Genomic DNA, 20,458 nt, shown 5'->3' on the forward strand with positions numbered 1-20,458 from the left:
TTTCTTAGTTTTTCCTTCAAATTGTATTTATTATGACAAATATCAAACATTGAACTATTCCAATCCAGGGCCCTTTGAATTTCCTTTTTTGTGGTAACGTACCATTTTTGGCCATTATTCCAATCCAGAAATAACATGTCTATGCCCAGAAGGCTTCATGTTTCTTGTGTTTCCCTTCCGGATGAGCAGAATTGTATTTCCTCGTAGTTATGGCTTCTGTGTATTGTTTATTTGGACTGATACATTGGACAGTGAACCTATGATTAATGCCTCTAGATGTAAGCATCAAAGCCTGCTGTATAAATTAAATGATTGTCATGACTTGAGTGCATATCATTCATATTTTGTTTGAACAATATCCACAATGTTACTTGACACATCTTTTGTGCAAAGTATGTAAAAGAACAGGTGCCTTCAATTTGAATCTCCATCACAGTTTAATTTTATACCACTGCTTTAGTTTTTTACGGTTGTGTAAAATATTGCTTCTTGTGACATAAATGGTATACTTTTGTCCATTGTCTGCTACCTTGTGGTCATTTCCAGTGTTGAAAAGGATCCTGAAACCTATGTATTTATATAAGTAGGCTAGGTATAATTACGGTGTAAATACACATTGTTACAACGTTACAAACAGGTAGACCTATAACAGTTGTAACTACTATGCAACTAACATGTATATTTTTAAACACTTTATCTAAAGTGTTTCTAAATGGCCTTGTTTCTAAATTGAATTAACTTCACTAGGGTAGGGGGCACTGTTTTTACTTCCGGATGAAAAGCATGCCCAAAGTAAACTGCCTGCTACTCAGGCCCAGAAGCTATGATATGCATATAATTGGTAGATTTGGATAGAAGGCACTCTAACGTTTCCGAAACTGTTAAGATAATGTCTGTGAGTATAACAGAACTGATTTGGCCGGTGAAAACCTGAGAAAAATCCGTCCCGGAAGTGGAATATTTTTATGTTTGTAGTTTTCTATTGAATGCCATTACAGTATCCATTGACTTAGGACTCAAATTGCACTTCCTATGGCTTCCACAAGATATCAACAGTCTTTAGAAATTGTTTCAGGCGTGTATTCTGAAAAATTAGGGAGTAAGACCACTCTGGTTGAGTGGACCATTCAGTGTCGCAGAGCTTTTTCATGCACGCGACCGAGAGGGCGCCTTTTTTGTTTACCCTTTATATTGACAACGTTATTGTCCTGTTGAAATATTATTGAGTATTATGACTAAAATCAACCTGACGATTGATTAGAAACATCGTTTGACATGTTTCTACTAATTTTACGGATACTATTTGGATTTTTCGACTGCGTTTGAGCCTGTGGATTACTGAACAATATGGGTGAACAAAACTGAGGTTTTTGGATATAAACATGGACTTTATCGAACAAAACAAACATTTATTGAGTAAATGGGAGTCTTGTGAGTGCAACCATATGAAGATCATCAAAGGTAAGTGATTAATTCTATCACTATTTCTGACTTGTGTAACTCCTCTACTTGGCCAGTTACTGTTTTTAATGATTTGTCTGCTGGGCGCTGTTCTCAGATAATCGCATGGTATGCTTCTGCTGTAAAGCCTTTTTGAAATCAGACACCATGGTTGGATTAACAAGAAGTTAATATTTAAACCGATGTATAACACTTGTATGTTTTATTAATTTTTATAATGAGTATTTCTGTGTTTGAATTTGGCGCTCTGCAATTTCACTGGATGTTGGCCAGGTGAGGTACCCTAGTGAGTTTTAACAACTGATATTTGAAGTACATATGATAAAAACATACGTTAACCAACGTGGAGCATCTACCACAGTTTGGAGTCAGCTAGTCTGACTGCTGCTTTTGAGGTGAAGCCCACATTCTGTCTCGTCTCCAGCGTCCCACACCTAATCTAATTTCTCTTAATGCTCATCCATCCTGTTATGTCCCAGTAGATTCATTTATGTTCCCCTAACCTCATTAGGAGAGTCTTTCGCCTAACGCATGTCACTTTATAATCTAATGCACAGACAAACAGGCTAATAATTCGTCTTTATGTACATTTGAAATGCACCTGTTGACATATGTATTATTTATAAATGGGAGAAGGAGAGCAACATCTATAATATAGTACAGAAGATACCAGCAATGACGCAAGGTCAACATATATTGTTTTCCTGGGATTTATGTTATGAATACACATAACAATCTGTTTAGCTTTTTCCCTTTGTTATCTTCACCATATGGCCTGCTATGAACCAATGTTATTTTCTGACCTTTATTAAATGCAATGAGATGTACACTATAGCTCATGGCTAATGTAAACCAGAATGCTAGCTAACCATTTACAATCCATATGCTGGTTTGCATGGCAGCAGTCTTAAATAGCCAACAGTATAATTGCCATTTAAATCAAAACACGCACTGGCTGATGTTTAGTGAAAAGTGCAGGTTTGCTGAATTGGAGGCAGTCATTAGACTTGTTTAGTCGTTTGATGCCTTAAAAAGAGACAGCTAGTTCAAATGGCTGGAGTATGGTCCTGCTGTATGTCACAGTCAAACAGACCTGTAATCTCTCCACTAACCCTTCTCATTAATCATTACAATGGGACGTAACTCCTCGGACCCTCCTTAAAACCTCTATCAGCAGCTTCGCTGCAACATGGTTCTGCATCAAATGCTTGATAGGGTTTTTTGCTCAGCTCTGTTGTCTTTACACAGAAACACTCAAAGTATCAGACATATTGGCAATACATTGACTTCATCCAATACTATGTCTTCACAGTCTATTGGATTGATTTCTCTCAACAAAGCAGGGCTACACAGCAAAGCCGTTTCTACTCAATGGAGCAGGGTGTACAGGTTATTAATTTCTGCGTTGATACTCATTGTATTCATCTTCTTTCCCCAGGAAAAGAAAGAAGACGAGGAAAATGAGGGGGAGAAAAGGGAGGAGGTGGAGGAGGAGAAAAGGGAGGAGGTGGAGGTGGAGGAGAAAAGGGAGGAGGTGTGGATGGAGGAGGACGACCTGGTGTTCGAGGAGGACTATGAACACGGGGATGAAGAGATGACCGGGGACGAGGTGGAGGAGACAGGAGAGGGGGAAGAAGGGGAAGGTGAAGAAGAGGAGGAGAGCACTAAGATGATAATCCTTCGTCAGATAGCGGCGGTGGCGTCCAAAGTCAAGGAGATCATTGGGAATCTTATTACCACTGCAGGGAAAGTAGTGGTCACCATATTACTGGGCCTTACAGGTAAGTGCCCTCACTCAAACGAAGACTGACAATCCCAAACATATTAACAGAGCAGTGCAGTTACTCAATTTCTAATTTCCTTGAATTGACTTGAATGAATCATTGATTGAACTTAATGACATTTTACCTAGAAACATTCAGTATTCAATATTAAACATTTGCATGAGACAATACACACATTAATGGTTAGGATGAACCTTGTTTCCCAAAGCCTTACAGAATGTAAAACTTCCTTACCTAGAATGGTGCCATATTTTTCATTCTCTGGTGTGAAATGTAAAAATCAGAGATGCGAATGGACAACAACGTAAAGTCAATATTAGGAAATACAATGCAAACTGCTCCATCCAGTCTCACTGGTGATGTTCTATCAGCCACTATGTCCCCCTCTGCTTCTGTGCTGTTCCAGGCATCATGCTGCCCTCCCTGACCTCTGCGGTGTACTTCTTCACCTTCCTGGGCCTGTGTACCTGGTGGTCCTTCTGTCGGACCTTCCACCCGCTCATCTTCAGCTGTCTGTGTGTCCTCATGGCCATCTTCAGTGCTGGACACCTGGTGGTTCTCTACCTCTACCAGTTCCAGCTCTTCCAGGAGCTCATCCCACCCGGGGATAGCTACGCCAGGTGAGAAAGTGTGCTGTGGGTGTGTGTGCATGTGTGTTTTTTCAGGGGAGGTGTGGCTCAGTTGGTAGAGCATTGCACTTGCAATGCCAATGCTGTGGGTTCAATTCCCATGGGGGACCAATGTGAAAAAGTATGTCAAATGTATGTACTCACTACTGTAAATAAAGCTAAAGAGAGTGTCTACCAAAATGTAATGTGAAATGTTTCCATGTAGCTTCAATACATCACCTTTTGTTGAAATCTAAAGGCAACCCACATACATCATTCAAAACATCAACACACATTGGACATCTGTATACAGGATCATTTTGAATCACAGCAAATCAGCATAACATCTTCGTGTGTAATCACTTAGCTGTATAGGAATACGGGAACACTGAGGCTCTGACTGTGACCAATAAGATTACCCCTCAAAAATGTGTCTAGGGGATAAAAATACACCAAAATAAAATCAAGAAATCCAAGTCTCAAAGACTGAGCCGATTGCATGTGTCAGAGTGGGTGTCAAGTGTCCGTCCGTTGGCTTTGGTCGTATCCGGCGTCACAGCGGGGAAGTTACAATCCGACCGTGAAAGCAATGGCATTTCTTGTGGAAGAGATTACTTGTGTCAAGTTGAAAGGGTGAAGAATTATCTCACTCTCGCTCTGTCTTTTCTCTCCCCCCTATCTTTCTCTCTCTTTATCAAAAAAAAGAAAGGGAGAGGAATTCCTATGAAAAGCAGCACTGGGAGTTGTCAGCGGACGGTGCACCTTTAAGATTAAAGGGCCCTCTGATAAAACATGTGCATCGTCTGCCTCTTCGCTCCAGACAACACACAACAATGTGTTTGACATCTGCTGGAGGCTGTAGATCATGGTGTATTTCATCTGGCCCCGGCATCAGACACTCAGGCCCGCTCTACCCGCCAACAACTTTACCAAGAATTTTTGAACGGGAATAGCAGTTGGGATGTTGTCATGCCATGGGAATTTTGTGTTTTGTGTTGAAAGGAGTGGAGTTGAGCTTGGTATTGACCCAAGACGTTATGTAACGTATTTGGATGTATTTGGGCTTAACTTATAGAGAAGTAAATGAAGGTTGTCAAGGAATGATATAACATGCTCAGTGGCATCTCTTGTTGTTTTTTAAAATCTTTAACGGGGCTCTTGTCCCTGGGTCGGGCGTGCTCCTGAGCCAAAAGGTATTCCCTAAATAACTAAGGATTTGTGGTTTCATGAGTTAAGAAATAGACTAATATTACAGTACCTTCAGAAAGTATTCACAGCCCTTGACCTTTTCCATATTTTGCTGTGTTACAGCCTGAATTTAAAATGGATTCAATTGAGATTGTTTTGGTCACTGGCCTACACACAGTAAGTACCCCATAATGTCAAAGGATAATTAATTTAATGAATTAAAAATGAAAAGCTGAAATGTCCTGAGTCAATAAGTAATCAACCCCCTTGTTATGGCAAGCCTAAATAAGTTCACTGCAAGCCTAAATAAGTTCAGGAAAATGAAAATGTGCTTAACAAGTCACATAACAAGTTGCATGGACTCACTATATGTGCAATAACAGTGTTTAACATAATTTGATGACTACCTCATCTCTGTACCACACATTCAATTCTGTAAGGTCCCTCAGTTGAACATTGAATTTCAAACACAGATTCAACCACAAAGAAAAATGAGGTTTTCTAATGCCTCACAAAGAAGGGCACCTATTGGTATATGGATAAAAAAAATGTAAATAAACATGAAATATCCCTTTGTGCATGGGGAAGTAATTAATTACGCTTCGGATGGTGTCCTGAATACAAAGTGTTATGTTTGAGGCAAATCCAGTACAACAAATTACTGAAAATTACTGGATGCATCATGTTATGGATATGCTTGTCATCATTAAAGACTGGGGAGATTTTCAGGATAAAAATAAACAAAATGCAGCTAAGCACAGGCAAAATCCTAAAGGAAACCTGGTTCAGTCTGCTTTCCAGCAGACATTGGGAAATGAATTCACCTTTCAGCAGGACAATAACCTAAAACACAAGGCCAAATCTACACTGGAATTGCTTCCCACAATAAGTTGGGTGAATGTTGGCCCATTCCTCCTGACAGAGCTGGTGTAACTGAGTCAGGTTTGTAGACCTCCTTGCTCGCATACGCTTTTTCAGTTCTGCCCACAAATTTTCTATGGGATTGAGGTCAGGGCTTTGTGATGGCCACTCCAATACCATGACTTTGTTGTCCTTTAGCCATTTTGCCACAACTTTGGAAGTATGCTTGGGGTCATTGTCCATTTGGAAGACCCATTCGCGACCAAGCTTTAACTTCCTGACTGATGTATTGAGATGTTGCTTTAATATATCCCCATAATTTTCCTCCCTCATGATGCCATCTATTTTGTGAAGTGCACCAGTCCCTCCTGCAGCAAAGCACCCCCACAACATGATGCTGCCACCCCTGTGCTTCATGGTTGGGATGGTGTTCTTCGGCTTGCAAGCCTCCTCCTTTTTCCTCCAAACATAACGATGGTCATTATGGCCAAACAGTTCTATTTTTGTTTCATCAGACCAGAGGACATTTCTCCAAAAACTACAATCTTCGCCCCATGTGCAGTTGAAAACCGTAGTCTGGCTTTTTTATGGCGGTTTTAGAGCAGTGGCTTCTTCCTTGCTGAGCAGCCTTTCAGGTTATGTCGATATAGGACTTGTTTTACTGTGGATATAGATACTTTTGTACCTATTTCTTCCAGCATCTTCACAAGGCCCTTTGCTGTTGTTCTGGGATTGATTTGCACTTTTGGCACCAAAGTACGTTCAACTCTAGGAGACAGAACACGTCTCCTTCCTGAGCGGTATGACGGCTGCGTGGTCCCATGGTGTTTATACTTGCGTACTATTGTTTGTACAGATGAACTTGGTACCTTCAGGCATTTGGAAATTGCTCCCAGGGATGAACCAGACTTGTGGAGGTCTACAATTTTTCTTCTGAGGTCTTGGCTGATTTCTTTAGATTTTCCCATGATGTCAAGCAAAGAGGCACTGAGTTTGAAGGTAGGCCTTGAAATACATCCACGGGTACACCTCCAATTGACATAAATGATGTCAATTAGCCTATCAGAAGCTTCTAAAGCCTTGACATCAGTTTTTGGAATTCTCCAAGCTGTTTAAAGGCACAGTCATCTTAGTGCATGTAAACTTCTGACCCACTGGAATTGTAATACAATGAATTATAAATTAAATAATCTGTCTGTAAACAGTTGTTGGAAAAACTACTTGTGTCATGCACAAAGTAGATGTCCTAACCGACTTGCCAAAACTATAGCTTGTTAACAAGAAATTTGTGGAGTGGTTGAAAATGAGTTTTAATGACTCCAACCTGAGTTGTGTAGATTGTTGACAAAAAAATGACAATTAAATCCATTTTAATCCCACTTTTGTAACACAATTAAATATGGAAAAGTCAAGGGGTGTGAATGCTTTCTGACGGGACTGTGTATTATATGTCTATTTGAACCATACAGGCAACACTGAAGCTAACATTTGAAGTAAATAATTAGACTACTTTAGTTGTTTGTGGAGTAGAAGTCAACAGGTAGCCTAGTGGTGTGGTGTTGAACTAGTAACCGAAAGTTTTCAAGATCGAATCCCAAGGTAAAAGTCTGTTGTTCTGCCCCTGAACAAGGCAGTTAACCCACTGTTCCTAGGCTGTCATTGAAAATAAGAGTTTGTTCTTAACTGACTCACCTAGTTAAATTACGGTAAAATAGTAGAAGGTGACTCTGAGTTGCAAAGACACAAGTCACAAGGAATGAGGTCTGTGTTGTATGTAAACTATTTTGGGCATAAAGTATGCTGCCTCTATCCTATCACAGGAACCATCATAAACATTTTACACCAATGGGATCTCCATTTCATGGGAGGGAAAGAAGTGTCACAATGATAAAGAAATGAGATATCAGACCAAAACCTCCAATTAAAACTCTCAAAAGTATTTTCGTGATCTACCTTGTCTCTATGGGCATAGTATTTTGTGTTTCAGATCATAGGTTCTCATTGCTTATTTTCCAATGGAGGAAAGTGTAATACAAATTAGAGATTAACGACCAGTCAAATCATTTAGAATTTTACACCCAAGAGATTATTCTCAAAGGTACGGATCATATACTTGATTGCGTCATTCTGTAGCCTGGCTCTAAAGTTTGTGCTGGCAGCATTCTTAGGTTATGTTCTTAAATCTGAAAAGTTATTGCACGATGGCAGGGGCGTAACTTTCACGGGGTACGGGGGGGACCCCCCTACCACCACCACATTCTGAAATGGTATTTTTGTCCGCCCCCAGGTTTATCATTGGAATGTGATTTTTTTTTAAACAAGGCAACGGTGTGCTTTAGGACCATGCGGATGCCTACGAGCAGTCGAGTAGGCTGTTTGGAGTGTTTACCCCCCTAAAAAGTTATAGTAATAATAATAATCCCCCACCGAAGTTGAGCACTTGTACGATGATGTGCAACCACTGAGCATCGGGAGACTACCGTAGGGTAAATAGATTTTTAGATTGTGACGGGTTTATTTCAACTAGATTTCAACTAGATATTAGTTAAGGCTAACATCGGTATCACACAAATCACTGTACTCTGCTCAATTCCCCACACAATCTATCCCCTTATTTATGCCCTGCAGTTCCATAAACTCAGAATACCTCTACCCTAGATAAGCACACACACTTCAACCCCTCCTCCCCCAACACACACATACACACACACAGTCTGTGACCCATACTGTACACACACACACAATCCCACCCACTCTGTGACCCAGGGCATCTAGACAAGTAGTCCCCCCTCCCCACACACACACACTGCACTCACACAATCTGACCTTGTACATTTCCCAAGCCACCCACTCCCATTTCAACATAGGTCAAGGGCTTCTAGACAAGTAGTGTCTCCCCCAGCCACCCTGTTCCCCAGTCGGGTGCATCTGGCCCCTCCATCCATCCAGCCACTATCAGGGCCCAGAGAGAACCATGCCAGGGAGAGGTGGCACCGGCCGGCCCAGCTCCGGCTCCCCTCCGCTCCACCGACCCAGGTGGTTCTCATTACGCCAGCCCATTCTTGGCCCGCTCAGAAATTACACAGCTGGTTTCAGGGAACTCGACACGAATTGTGGGAGAAAAAAAAATCTAAGCTGCCTGGTTCAAAGAGAGAGAGACAGAGAGACAGAGAGAGAGAGAGAGAGAGAGAAGTGAGCCCCTAAGTAAAGTAGATGCAATTTATCTAAATTAGGGCATGATCAGACTCTTTTTAGATGGAGAACGCTGTAACAATGCTTGAACTACACCAACAGGCAGCCCTGGGGAGGGATGGTCAATATAGTGTTTCTTTTGCTTGGTGCCGGTAACATTGTTTCAGAAAGGCCTTAGTGAAGGATACAGGACTAATTGCTGAAAACGCTCACCCTGAAATGTGCCCCCCCCCCAACTAGTTGGCCAAATTTGTAACTGACGACAGAACACAAACACCTTACAAACCAGTTGTCAGAGAACTGCTTGTGTCTGTCTGTGTGCGTTCATGTGGTGGAGAGTGGTCCAAAGGCTCTTCTGTATTTGGAGTTTGCTGTAATTCTGTATATTATTGTTCTTTATCCAACGGGTGGGTCTAATCCTGAATGCTGATTGGTTGAAACCGCATTCCAGCCGGTGTCTATTCCAGAAGTTACCACCGGCTAAATCTATGATGTTAAAATGCCTATTTACTCTGTTCCATCTGACAGCGCAATGGACTGTCTCATCAGCTCAGCCAGGCAATTTATAAACTTAATCTCTACTATACTGTACAAAGCATCTAGCATCGGAGAGACAGACAGCAAGGTTTATACAAATCTCGCGTCCATAGATACAGAACAAAAAGACTGAATGACTGGGTCGCGTCCATAGATACAGAACAAAAAGACTGAATGACTGGGTCGCGTCCATAGATACAGAACAAAAAGACTGAACGACTGGGTCGCGTCCATAGATACAGAACAAAAAGACTGAACGACTGGGTCGCGTCCATAGATACAGAACAAAAAGACTGACGACTGGGTCGCGTCCATAGATACAGAACAAAAAGACTGAACGACTGGGTCGCGTCCATAGATACAGAACAAAAAGACTGGGTCGCGTCCATAGATACAGAACAAAAAGACTGAACGACTGGGTCGCGTCCATAGATACAGAACAAAAAGACTGAACGACTGGGTCGCGTCCATAGATACAGAACAAAAAGACTGAACGACTGGGTCGCGTCCATAGATACAGAACAAAAAGACTGAACGACTGGGTCGCGTCCATAGATACAGAACAAAAAGACTGAACGACTGGGTCGCGTCCATAGATACAGAACAAAAAGACTGAACGACTGGGTCGCGTCCATAGATACAGAACAAAAAGACTGAACGACTGGGTGCGTCCATAGATACAGAACAAAAAGACTGAATGACTGCGTCCATAGATACAGAACAAAAAGACAATGACTGGGTCGCGTCCATAGATACAGAACAAAAAGACTGAATGACTGGGTCGCATCCATAGATACAGAACAAAAAGACTGAATGACTGGGTCGCGTCCATAGATACAGAACAAAAAGACTGAATGACTGGGTCGCGTCCATAGATACAGAACAAAAAGACTGAACGACTGGGTCGCGTCCATAGATACAGAACAAAAAGACTGAATGACTGGGTCGCGTCCATAGATACAGAACAAAAAGACTGAATGACTGGGTCGCGTCCATAGATACAGAACAAAAAGACTGAATGACTGGGTCGCGTCCATAGATACAGAACAAAAAGACTGAATGACTGGGTTGCGTCCATAGATACAGAACAAAAAGACTGAACGACTGGGTCGCGTCCATAGATACAGAACAAAAAGACTGAACGACTGGGTCGTCCATAGATACAGAACAAAAAGACTGAATGACTGGGTCACGTCCATAGATACAGAACAAAAAGACTGAATGACTGGGTCGCGTCCATAGATACAGAACAAAAGACTGAATGACTGGGTCATGTCCATAGATACAGAACAAAAAGACTGAATGACTGGGTCGCGTCCATAGATACAGAACAAAAAGACTGAATGACTGGGTCACGTCCATAGATACAGAACAAAAAGACTGAATGACTGGGTCGCGTCCATAGATACAGAACAAAAAGACTGAACGACTGGGTCGCGTCCATAGATACAGAACAAAAAGACTGAACGACTGGGTCGCGTCCATAGATACAGAACAAAAAGACTGAACGACTGGGTCACGTCCATAGATACAGAACAAAAAGACTGAATGACTGGGTCATGTCCATAGATACAGAACAAAAAGACTGAATGACTGGGTCGCGTCCATAGATACAGAACAAAAAGACTGAACGACTGGGTCATGTCCATAGATACAGAACAAAAAGACTGAACGACTGGGTCGCGTCCATAGATACAGAACAAAAAGACTGAACGACTGGGTTGCGTCCATAGATACAGAACAAAAAGACTGAATGACTGGGTCGCGTCCATAGATACAGAACAAAAAGACTGAATGACTGGGTCGCGTCCATAGATACAGAACAAAAAGACTGAATGACTGGGTCGCGTCCATAGATACAGAACAAAAAGACTGAATGACTGGGTTGCGTCCATAGATACAGAACAAAAAGACTGAACGACTGGGTCGCGTCCATAGATACAGAACAAAAAGACTGAACGACTGGGTCGCGTCCATAGATACAGAACAAAAAGACAATGACTGGGTCGCGTCCATAGATACAGAACAAAAAGACAATGACTGGGTCGCGTCCATAGATACAGAACAAAAAGACTGAATGACTGGGTCGCGTCCATAGATACAGAACAAAAAGACTGAATGACTGGGTTGCGTCCATAGATACAGAACAAAAAGACTGAACGACTGGGTCGCGTCCATAGATACAGAACAAAAAGACAATGACTGGGTCGCGTCCATAGATACAGAACAAAAAGACTGAATGACTGGGTTGCGTCCATAGATACAGAACAAAAAGACTGAACGACTGGGTCGCGTCCATAGATACAGAACAAAAAGAGAACGGCTGGGTCGCGTCCATAGAACAGACAAAAAGACAATGACTGGGTCGCGTCCATAGATACAGAACAAAAAGACAATGACTGGGTCGCGTCCATAGATACAGAACAGAAAGACTGAATGACTGGGTCGCGTCCATAGATACAGAACAAAAAGACTGAGACTGGGTCATGTCCATAGAACAGAACAGAAAGACTGAATGACTGGGTCGCGTCCATAGATACAGAACAAAAAGACTGAATGACTGGGTCACGTCCATAGATACAGAACAAAAAGACTGAACGACTGGGTCGCGTCCATAGATACAGAACAAAAAGACTGAATGACTGGGTCGCGTCCATAGATACAGAACAAAAAGACTGAATGACTGGGTCGCGTCCATAGATACAGAACAAAAAGACTGAATGACTGGGTCGCGTCCATAGATACAGAACAAAAAGACTGAACGACTGGGTCATGTCCATAGATACAGAACAGAAAGACTGAATGACTGGGTCGCGTCCATAGATACAGAACAAAAAGACTGAATGACTGGGTCACGTCCATAGATACAGAACAAAAAGACTGAACGACTGGGTCGCGTCCATAGATACAGAACAAAAAGACAATGACTGGGTCGCGTCCATAGATACAGAACAAAAAGACTGAACGACTGGGTCGCGTCCATAGATACAGAACAAAAAGACTGAATGACTGGGTCGCGTCCATAGATACAGAACAAAAAGACTGAATGACTGGGTCGCGTCCATAGATACAGAACAAAAAGACTGAACGACTGGGTCATGTCCATAGATACAGAACAAAAAGACTGAACGACTGGGTCATGTCCATAGATACAGAACAAAAAGACTGAACGACTGGGTCACGTCCATAGATACAGAACAAAAAGACAATGACTGGGTCGCGTCCATAGATACAGAACAAAAAGACTGAACGACTGGGTCGCGTCCATAGATACAGAACAAAAAAAAAGATGTCCTACAGAACAAAAAGACTGAACGACTGGGTCATGTCCATAGATACAGAACAAAAAGACTGAATGACTGGGTCATGTCCATAGATACAGAACAAAAAGACTGAATGACTGGGTCATGTCCATAGATACAGAACAAAAAGACTGAATGACTGGGTCATGTCCATAGATACAGAACAAAAAGACTGAACGACTGGGTCATGTCCATAGATACCGAACAAAAAGACTGAACGACTGGGTCATGTCCATAGATACAGAACAAAAAGACTGAACGATTGGGTCGCGTCCATAGATACAGAACAAAAAGACTGAATGACTGGGTCATGTCTATGGCAACCGAAGAAATAGAACGAACGACCAGCCGGCTTGGGTAGCAACCCTAACCCTAGATTTGTGTCGGGACTATATCTTGTGAAAGGATGAAATAATATTAATACATTTCTCAAAATAACTTTTTTAATTAAAATATGTAAATCATTATTTGAATATGTTGGTAACCTGTTGTATAAAAGTGATAATGCCCTGGAAGCCGGTGTTTGGAGGATATATCGGCACGGTTTGCCGGCCCGAGACTTCTTGGGCATTATCAGTTAATGCGGAGACTGCTGACTAATGAGGTGTGTGCATGTGTGTGTGCGTGCATGTGGGTGTGTGTGTGTGTGAGTGAGGGGAGGGGTATTCTGAGACATAACAGTACAAATAAACACAATGGAATCGACCTTCAAGACCATCTTGCTTTAATGTGTCGAATGTTAGCACCCCTTTCGCTCTCTCAAAATCACCAGGAACGACATTACATTTCATGCAAACTCCTAAAAAAGCATTTTGAAACTATACAGTATTATGTGAAAGACTTAACGCAGAACACCTGTTGCTGTGAGTTTATATTGTACTGAAACATATTTCTCCTTGGAAGTACAGTGAAAGAAGAAGCAAAGGGATGAGAAGTAAAGGAGTAGGGTTGGGATCTTTCTCTATATACGACTGCACTCGTTTCTTTAATGAAACTCATTATTCTACCACTTGATCAGACCATTTTGCTGAATTGGAGTTAGTCTGTGAGACAAAGGCCCAGGAGTTAGTCTATGAGACAAAGGCCCAGGAGTTAGTCTGTGAGACAAAGGTCCAGGAGTTAGTCCGTGAGACAAAGGTCCAGGAGTTAGTCCGTGAGACTAAGGTCCAGGAGTTAGTCTGTGAGACAAAGGCCCAGGAGTTAGTCTGTGAGACAAAGGCCCAGGAGTTAGTCTGTGAGACAAAGGCCCAGGTGTTAGTCTGTGAGACAAAGGCCCAGGAGTTAGTCTGTGAGACAAAGGTCCAGGAGTTAGTCCGTGAGACAAACGTCCAGGAGTTAGTCTGTGAGACAAAGGCCCAGGAGTTAGTCTGTGAGACAAAGGCCCAGGAGTTAGTCTGTGAGACAAAGGCCCAAGAGTTAGTTTGTGAGACAAAGGCCCAGGAGTAAGTCTGTGAGACAAAGACACAGGAGTAAGTCTGTGAGACAAAGGCCCAAAATATTCCCCAAATTGGGACGCTGCCCACCACTAATGGTTGCAGTACTGGGCTGATTCTGTGCAGCGTTGTCTTGCCAATGGGCTAAAACAAAGAACCCTCTGACAATCAAACAGTCACAATCACTACCAGCTTTGTAATTTAACATTTGTGGGTGAGGATACCGTTTTGGTTACTACCCGAGCTCTAACCGAAATATGTGTGCTTTTCAATTTAGACCCAAACTGCGGAATAAAAACTACTTGAAAGTAGCCCATAAAATGCCAAATGGTTGTTTTGCTATAAGTGTTTATCACAGCGTCAGCGCAAGAATGGGTGTATCAATGACTCAGGCATCTGTGTGTGTTCTTGTTGTGTATCGTTTGCATGTAGTAGTGCTTATGACTCACAAATTACATATTTGATCTCCTGCAATCCCTGTTGTAGATTAGTTCTTATTTCTGAACCACGTTCACTGTCTATCTTCCTTGGGAAACCATGACAATCCATGGCAGATTAGAATGACCCACCCAGTGCCCTGTGGCATTTGATTCCTCATTTCCTATCTCCTCACCGCCTCTCCCCTGACCTCCTCCAATGTGTTTTGAGAAGGAGGCGAGGAGAGAGGACACGAGGAATCAAATAAATACTATTGACATTCACCCGATGCCACTTGATTGAAGACACACCAGTAGTCAGTGGTTAGCATTCCCCAGCTGTGGCAGCAGTACTTGGGCATGAAAGCATCTGGTTCGTAGGCTGGCTATGCCAAGGAGGCAGAGGATATAACACCTTTATTCCTTTGGCCAGTTGAAAAGAGCCACGCACCCAAACCCATCGTGTTGCTAAGTGAGTTCTAGGTTCTATTTCTTATTAATAAAAGCTGCAGTTTTAGAATGTTTGTGCACCTCAAGTCGACCTACACCTAACAGGACATGACAGCCGTGATTCCAAAGAAAACTATTCTGGTTGATTATAGCGGCATGATGTAAATCCAAAATGAAAGACTGCTGGAGTGACTATTGTGCACTTTGGCATCTCTCCCTCTCTTTTCTCTCTTTCTGTCCTCCCTTTCTTTCCTTTCCTTTACTCGAGAGACATCTGTTGTTGTTTTGCTCGCCGACTGCCTTCTTTAGTCTTATTAAAATAGTAGTAGAGAGAGAGAGAGAGAGAGAGAGAGAGAGAGAGAGAGAGACCATATCATAGTTACTGCTTGTGTAAATTGAAAGTGTTTCTGAGAATACTAAGATGTTAGGCCAGGGAATTGTGGGTTTTGTGGTTCCGGAGACATGCTTGAAGCAGTTGCAGTTGTTTATACCAGGGACTTTGTCTTGCTGGGTCCCCAGCACTGGGCTGCAGCCCATACTCATACCCCCTACATTCATTATCTCATCGAAAATACACAGCATTATAGAAACATATCAAATGGTATTAGTCACATGCGCCGAATACAACAGGTGTAGACCTTACAGTGAAGTGCTTACTTACGAGCCCCTAACCAACAATGCAGTTTAAAAAATATGGATAAGAATAAGAAATAAAAGTAACAAGTAACTAAAGAGAAACAGTAAAATAACAATAGTGAGACTATATACAGGGGAGTACTGGTACAGAGTCAATGTGCGGAGGTACCGGTTACTTGAGGTAATATGTACATGTAGGTAGAGTTATTAAAGTGACTATGCATAGATGATAACAACAGAGAGTAGCAGCGGTGGTAAAGAGGAAGGGGTGGATGCAAATAGTCTGGGTAGCTATTTGATTAGATGTTCAGGAGTCTTATGGTTTGGGGTTAGAAGCTGTTTAGAAGCCTTTTGGACCTAGACTTGGCGCTCCAGTACCGCTTGCCTTGCGGTAGCAGAGAGAACAGTCTATGACTAGGGTGGCTGGAGTCTTCGACAATTTTGAGGGCCTTCCTCTGACACTGCCTGGTATAGAGGTCCTGGATGGCAGGAAGCCTGACCCCAGTGATGTACTGGGCCATTCGCACCACCTCCGTAGTGCCTTGCGGTTGGAGGCAGAGCAGTTGCCATACCAGGCAGTGATGCAACCAGGCAGTGATGCAGCTGTAGCACCTTTTGAGGATCTTTTCAGTCTCCTGAGGGGGAATAGGTTTAGTCGTGCCCTCTCCACGACTGTCTTGGTGTGTTTGGACCATGTCAGTTTGTTGGTGATGTGGACACCAAGGAACTTGAAGTTCTCAACCTGCTCCACTACAGCCCCGTCCATGAGAACGGGGGCTCGGTCCTCTTCCTGTCGTCCACAATCATCTCCTTTGTCTCGATCACGTTGAGGGAGAGGTTGTTATCCCACTGTCACACTGTCTTTCAAGTCTTGTCCATGTAAAATGTGTGTGTTTGATCATTTATGGTATGTGAGTATATGACTTGGGAGAACTAATCAAATGTACTGTCTGGTTATGCTACTGATCAGGGTTACCATTCCAGAGAGTGCTGTTCCAGTAGAAGTTCATTTTTTACATGGAGCCAACTGCCAAGATGCAGAGGGGGGTAATTGTAATTAAAGAGGGAATACAAGTAATGGAGGCGTTTCATTCTGTAATATCCTCTGTGCTACTGCTGACTGCTGCTATTCTCTAATTCTCAGAATCCCTTCCAAAAGTACTTGCTTGCCTATTCAGTAATATAGTATGCCCCATTCAGGTTATTTCTCTCTCTCTCTCTCTGTGTCTCTCTCTCTCTCTCTCTCTCTCTCTTTTTCTCTCTCAGCTATACATGGGGAATGGCATGGCAATAGAATGTGGCTGGATTGTTCTCAGATTTTCAAGATCAACATCACTGCACAACTGTGCAAGAAATAATGCTCTCCCCACCCTGCCTTTCTCCCCCTCTCCATCCCCCATCCTTCCCTGCCCCTCACCTTCCTCCCTCCACCAGTCTGTTTGGCATCTCGTCGGTGGTACAGACTGACTGTTCCTACACCTGGATGTTCCGGGTCAACCCGGCGCTGGCCTGGCACCACTATGTCAACCCCATCATGCTGCTGGTGCTCTACTACACTCTGGCCACGCTTATACGCCTTTGGCTCCAGGACCCCACAGACATGGTGAGTTAAAGTTACTGTAACATGGTGGCCATATTGGGGCAGGGCCCCGGAGGTACATGGTGAGTTAACTTTGCGGTAACACTGACGCCATTTCTGTTCAGGGCCCTGTGGTACACTGGGCCCTCCATTACAGAATCCACACTGTACCAACATGGTGGCTGTCTAACTGTATAGGGTCTACTGTAAAGCCACTACCATTTTGGTGCAGTGTAGCTGTGTTGAACTGTATTTTTATCATTGAAAGGGGTATTTTAATTTGTGGTTCAAAACATGGGCGTATCCATATTTACTGAATGAGTCACTCATTCAGCATGCGTCAAACTAAATTGACACAGAGGAAACCTGCATATTCTTCCTCACATCCACAGTTCTTGGAAATGGTTGGATCTTACGAAGCTGTGGAGGATGACTCACTACACAGATGAGAGACATGTACACAGACTTCCTGACTATGTACAGTAGTTATATTATACACACCTGTACTGTAGTAATATTACACACACCTGTACTGTACTGTAGTAATATTACACATACCTGTACTGTACTATACTAATATTACACACACCTTTACTGTACTGTAGTAATATTACACACACCTGTACTGTAGTAATATTACACACACCTGTACTGTAGTAATATTACACACACCTGTACTGTACTGTAGTAATATTACACACACCTGTACTGTACTGTAGTAATATTATACACCCCTATACTGTACTGTAGTAATATTACACATACCTGTACTGTACTATACTAATATTACACACACCTTTACTGTACTGTAGTAATATTACACACACCTGTACTGTAGTAATATTACACACACCTGTACTGTAGTAATATTACACACACCTGTACTGTACTGTAGTAATATTACACACACCTGTACTGTACTGTAGTAATATTATACACCCCTATACTGTACTGTAGTAATATTACACATACCTGTACTGTAGTAATATTACACACACCTGTACTGTACTGTAGTAATATTACACACACCTGTACTGTACTGTAGTAATATTATACACCCCTATACTGTACTGTAGTAATATTACACATACATGTACTGTACTGTAGTAATATTACACACACCTGTACTGTACTGTAGTAATATTACACACACCTGTACTGTAGTAAGATTACACACACATGTACTGTACTGTAGTAATATTACACACACCTGTACTGTAGTAATATTACACACACCTGTACGGTAGTGTAGTAATATTACACTCACCTGTCCTGTACTGTAGTAATATTACACACACCTGTACTGTACTGTAGTAATATTACACACACCTGTACTGTAGTAATATTACACACACCTGTACGGTAGTGTAGTAATATTACACTCACCTGTCCTGTACTGTAGTAATATTACACACACCTGTACTGTACTGTAGTAATATTACACACACCTGTACTGTACTGTACTGTACTGTACTGTACTGTAGTAATATTACACACACCTGTACTGTACTGTACTGTAGTAATATTACACACACTTGTACTGTACTGTAGTAATATTACACACACCTGTACTGTACTGTACTGTACTGTAGTGTACTGTAGTAATATTACACACACCTGTACTGTACTGTACTGTAGTAATATTACACACACTTGTACTGTACTGTAGTAATATTACACACACCTGTACTGTACTGTACTGTAGTGTACTGTAGTAATATTACACACACCTGTACTGTACTGTACTGTAGTAATATTACACACACCTGTACTGTACTGTACTGTAGTAATATTATACACCCCTATACTGTACTGTAGTAATATTACACATACCTGTACTGTAGTAATATTACACACACTTGTACTGTACTGTAGTAATATTACACACACCTGTACTGTACTGTACTGTAGTGTACTGTAGTAATATTACACACACTTGTACTGTACTGTAGTAATATTACACACACCTGTACTGTACTGTACTGTACTGTACTGTAGTAATATTACACACACCTGTACTGTACTGTAGTAATATTACACACACCTGTACTGTACTGTAGTAATATTACACACACCTGTACTGTACTGTACTGTAGTGTACTATATTCTTTCATGGCCCTACAATGTCCTGTAATATCCATGTGTAAGGTGATGTGAGTGCCAATACTGTCACTGGTCATGTGTTTGTAAGCAAACATTGAGTATCATATGAAGGCAGTCTTAATTAGATGTTCTTTTTTTCTAGCTCATTTCCACCCAAGATGGATACGGCACGTCTGAGGTTAGTCGGCTATTCCTTTTTATATGTTGTAACTTGTAACATGATGCAACATATATTACCTCGTTTTGAGAGTTTTTGAGTTGCTTGGAAACAGACCCAATCAGACGTAATTTATCCAACAAATATCAAATAAATCAAAGCTATTGGACAAGCAAAAACAATGATGATAACGCATACATAAACTTACTCCCGCTATTCTGAATCTCCCCGCTAAGTGCGTTTTTTTCTACCCCAGGTGTTGATAGTAACCTCCAACGGGTCTCGTCCGGACTACGTCCCCACCAGCGGGCCGCTGGGACTGGACCAGTACTCTACACCGCAGTACAAACCAGACCAACCAGGGCCAGACCTGGGTTAGTATAACCCACATACTGGAAATAACACAGGTTGGCATTTATTGCCATGAATTTTGCCCTGGAGGCAGCAATGCAGAGTGGTCACTAGCTGGCACAGCCACAAGTCATCAAACCTGGCCTTAACCTTCACCTTAACCACACTGGTAACCCTAATGTCTTACCCTAAACCTTAAATGAAGACCAAAAAATTAAAAGCTGGCTCATCTAATGGTAGTTGCTCAGTTCGGCCTACCACCGTCAACCTGCCACACACACACATCTCGTGCTGGAAAACAGCAGCACTGGAAAATTGGAAAATCACAAGGAGTGTGAAAAAGAGAAGGCTTTGTTTCTCAAGGCTGACAGCAACTATTAGAGGATGATTCACATCCAGT

At 42.1% G+C, this 20,458-nt stretch overlaps 1 protein-coding gene across 1 annotated transcript in view; it reads left to right on the forward strand.

Moving 5' to 3' along the window:
• The window catches only part of LOC112227509 (piezo-type mechanosensitive ion channel component 2), a 149,633-nt gene that overhangs the window by 90,602 nt on the left and 38,573 nt on the right, over nucleotides 1-20,458 (forward strand). Inside the window, exons 6-10 of the mRNA XM_042308822.1 lie at nucleotides 2,900-3,242; nucleotides 3,652-3,865; nucleotides 17,303-17,471; nucleotides 19,693-19,728; nucleotides 19,964-20,081. Coding sequence (XP_042164756.1) covers nucleotides 2,900-3,242; nucleotides 3,652-3,865; nucleotides 17,303-17,471; nucleotides 19,693-19,728; nucleotides 19,964-20,081 — 880 coding nt within the window. The remainder of the gene's footprint in view (nucleotides 1-2,899; nucleotides 3,243-3,651; nucleotides 3,866-17,302; nucleotides 17,472-19,692; nucleotides 19,729-19,963; nucleotides 20,082-20,458) is intronic.

The sequence above is a fragment of the Oncorhynchus tshawytscha genome, linkage group LG29 (genome assembly GCF_018296145.1).
Source record: "Oncorhynchus tshawytscha isolate Ot180627B linkage group LG29, Otsh_v2.0, whole genome shotgun sequence".
Classification (NCBI taxonomy): Eukaryota; Metazoa; Chordata; class Actinopteri; order Salmoniformes; family Salmonidae; genus Oncorhynchus; species Oncorhynchus tshawytscha.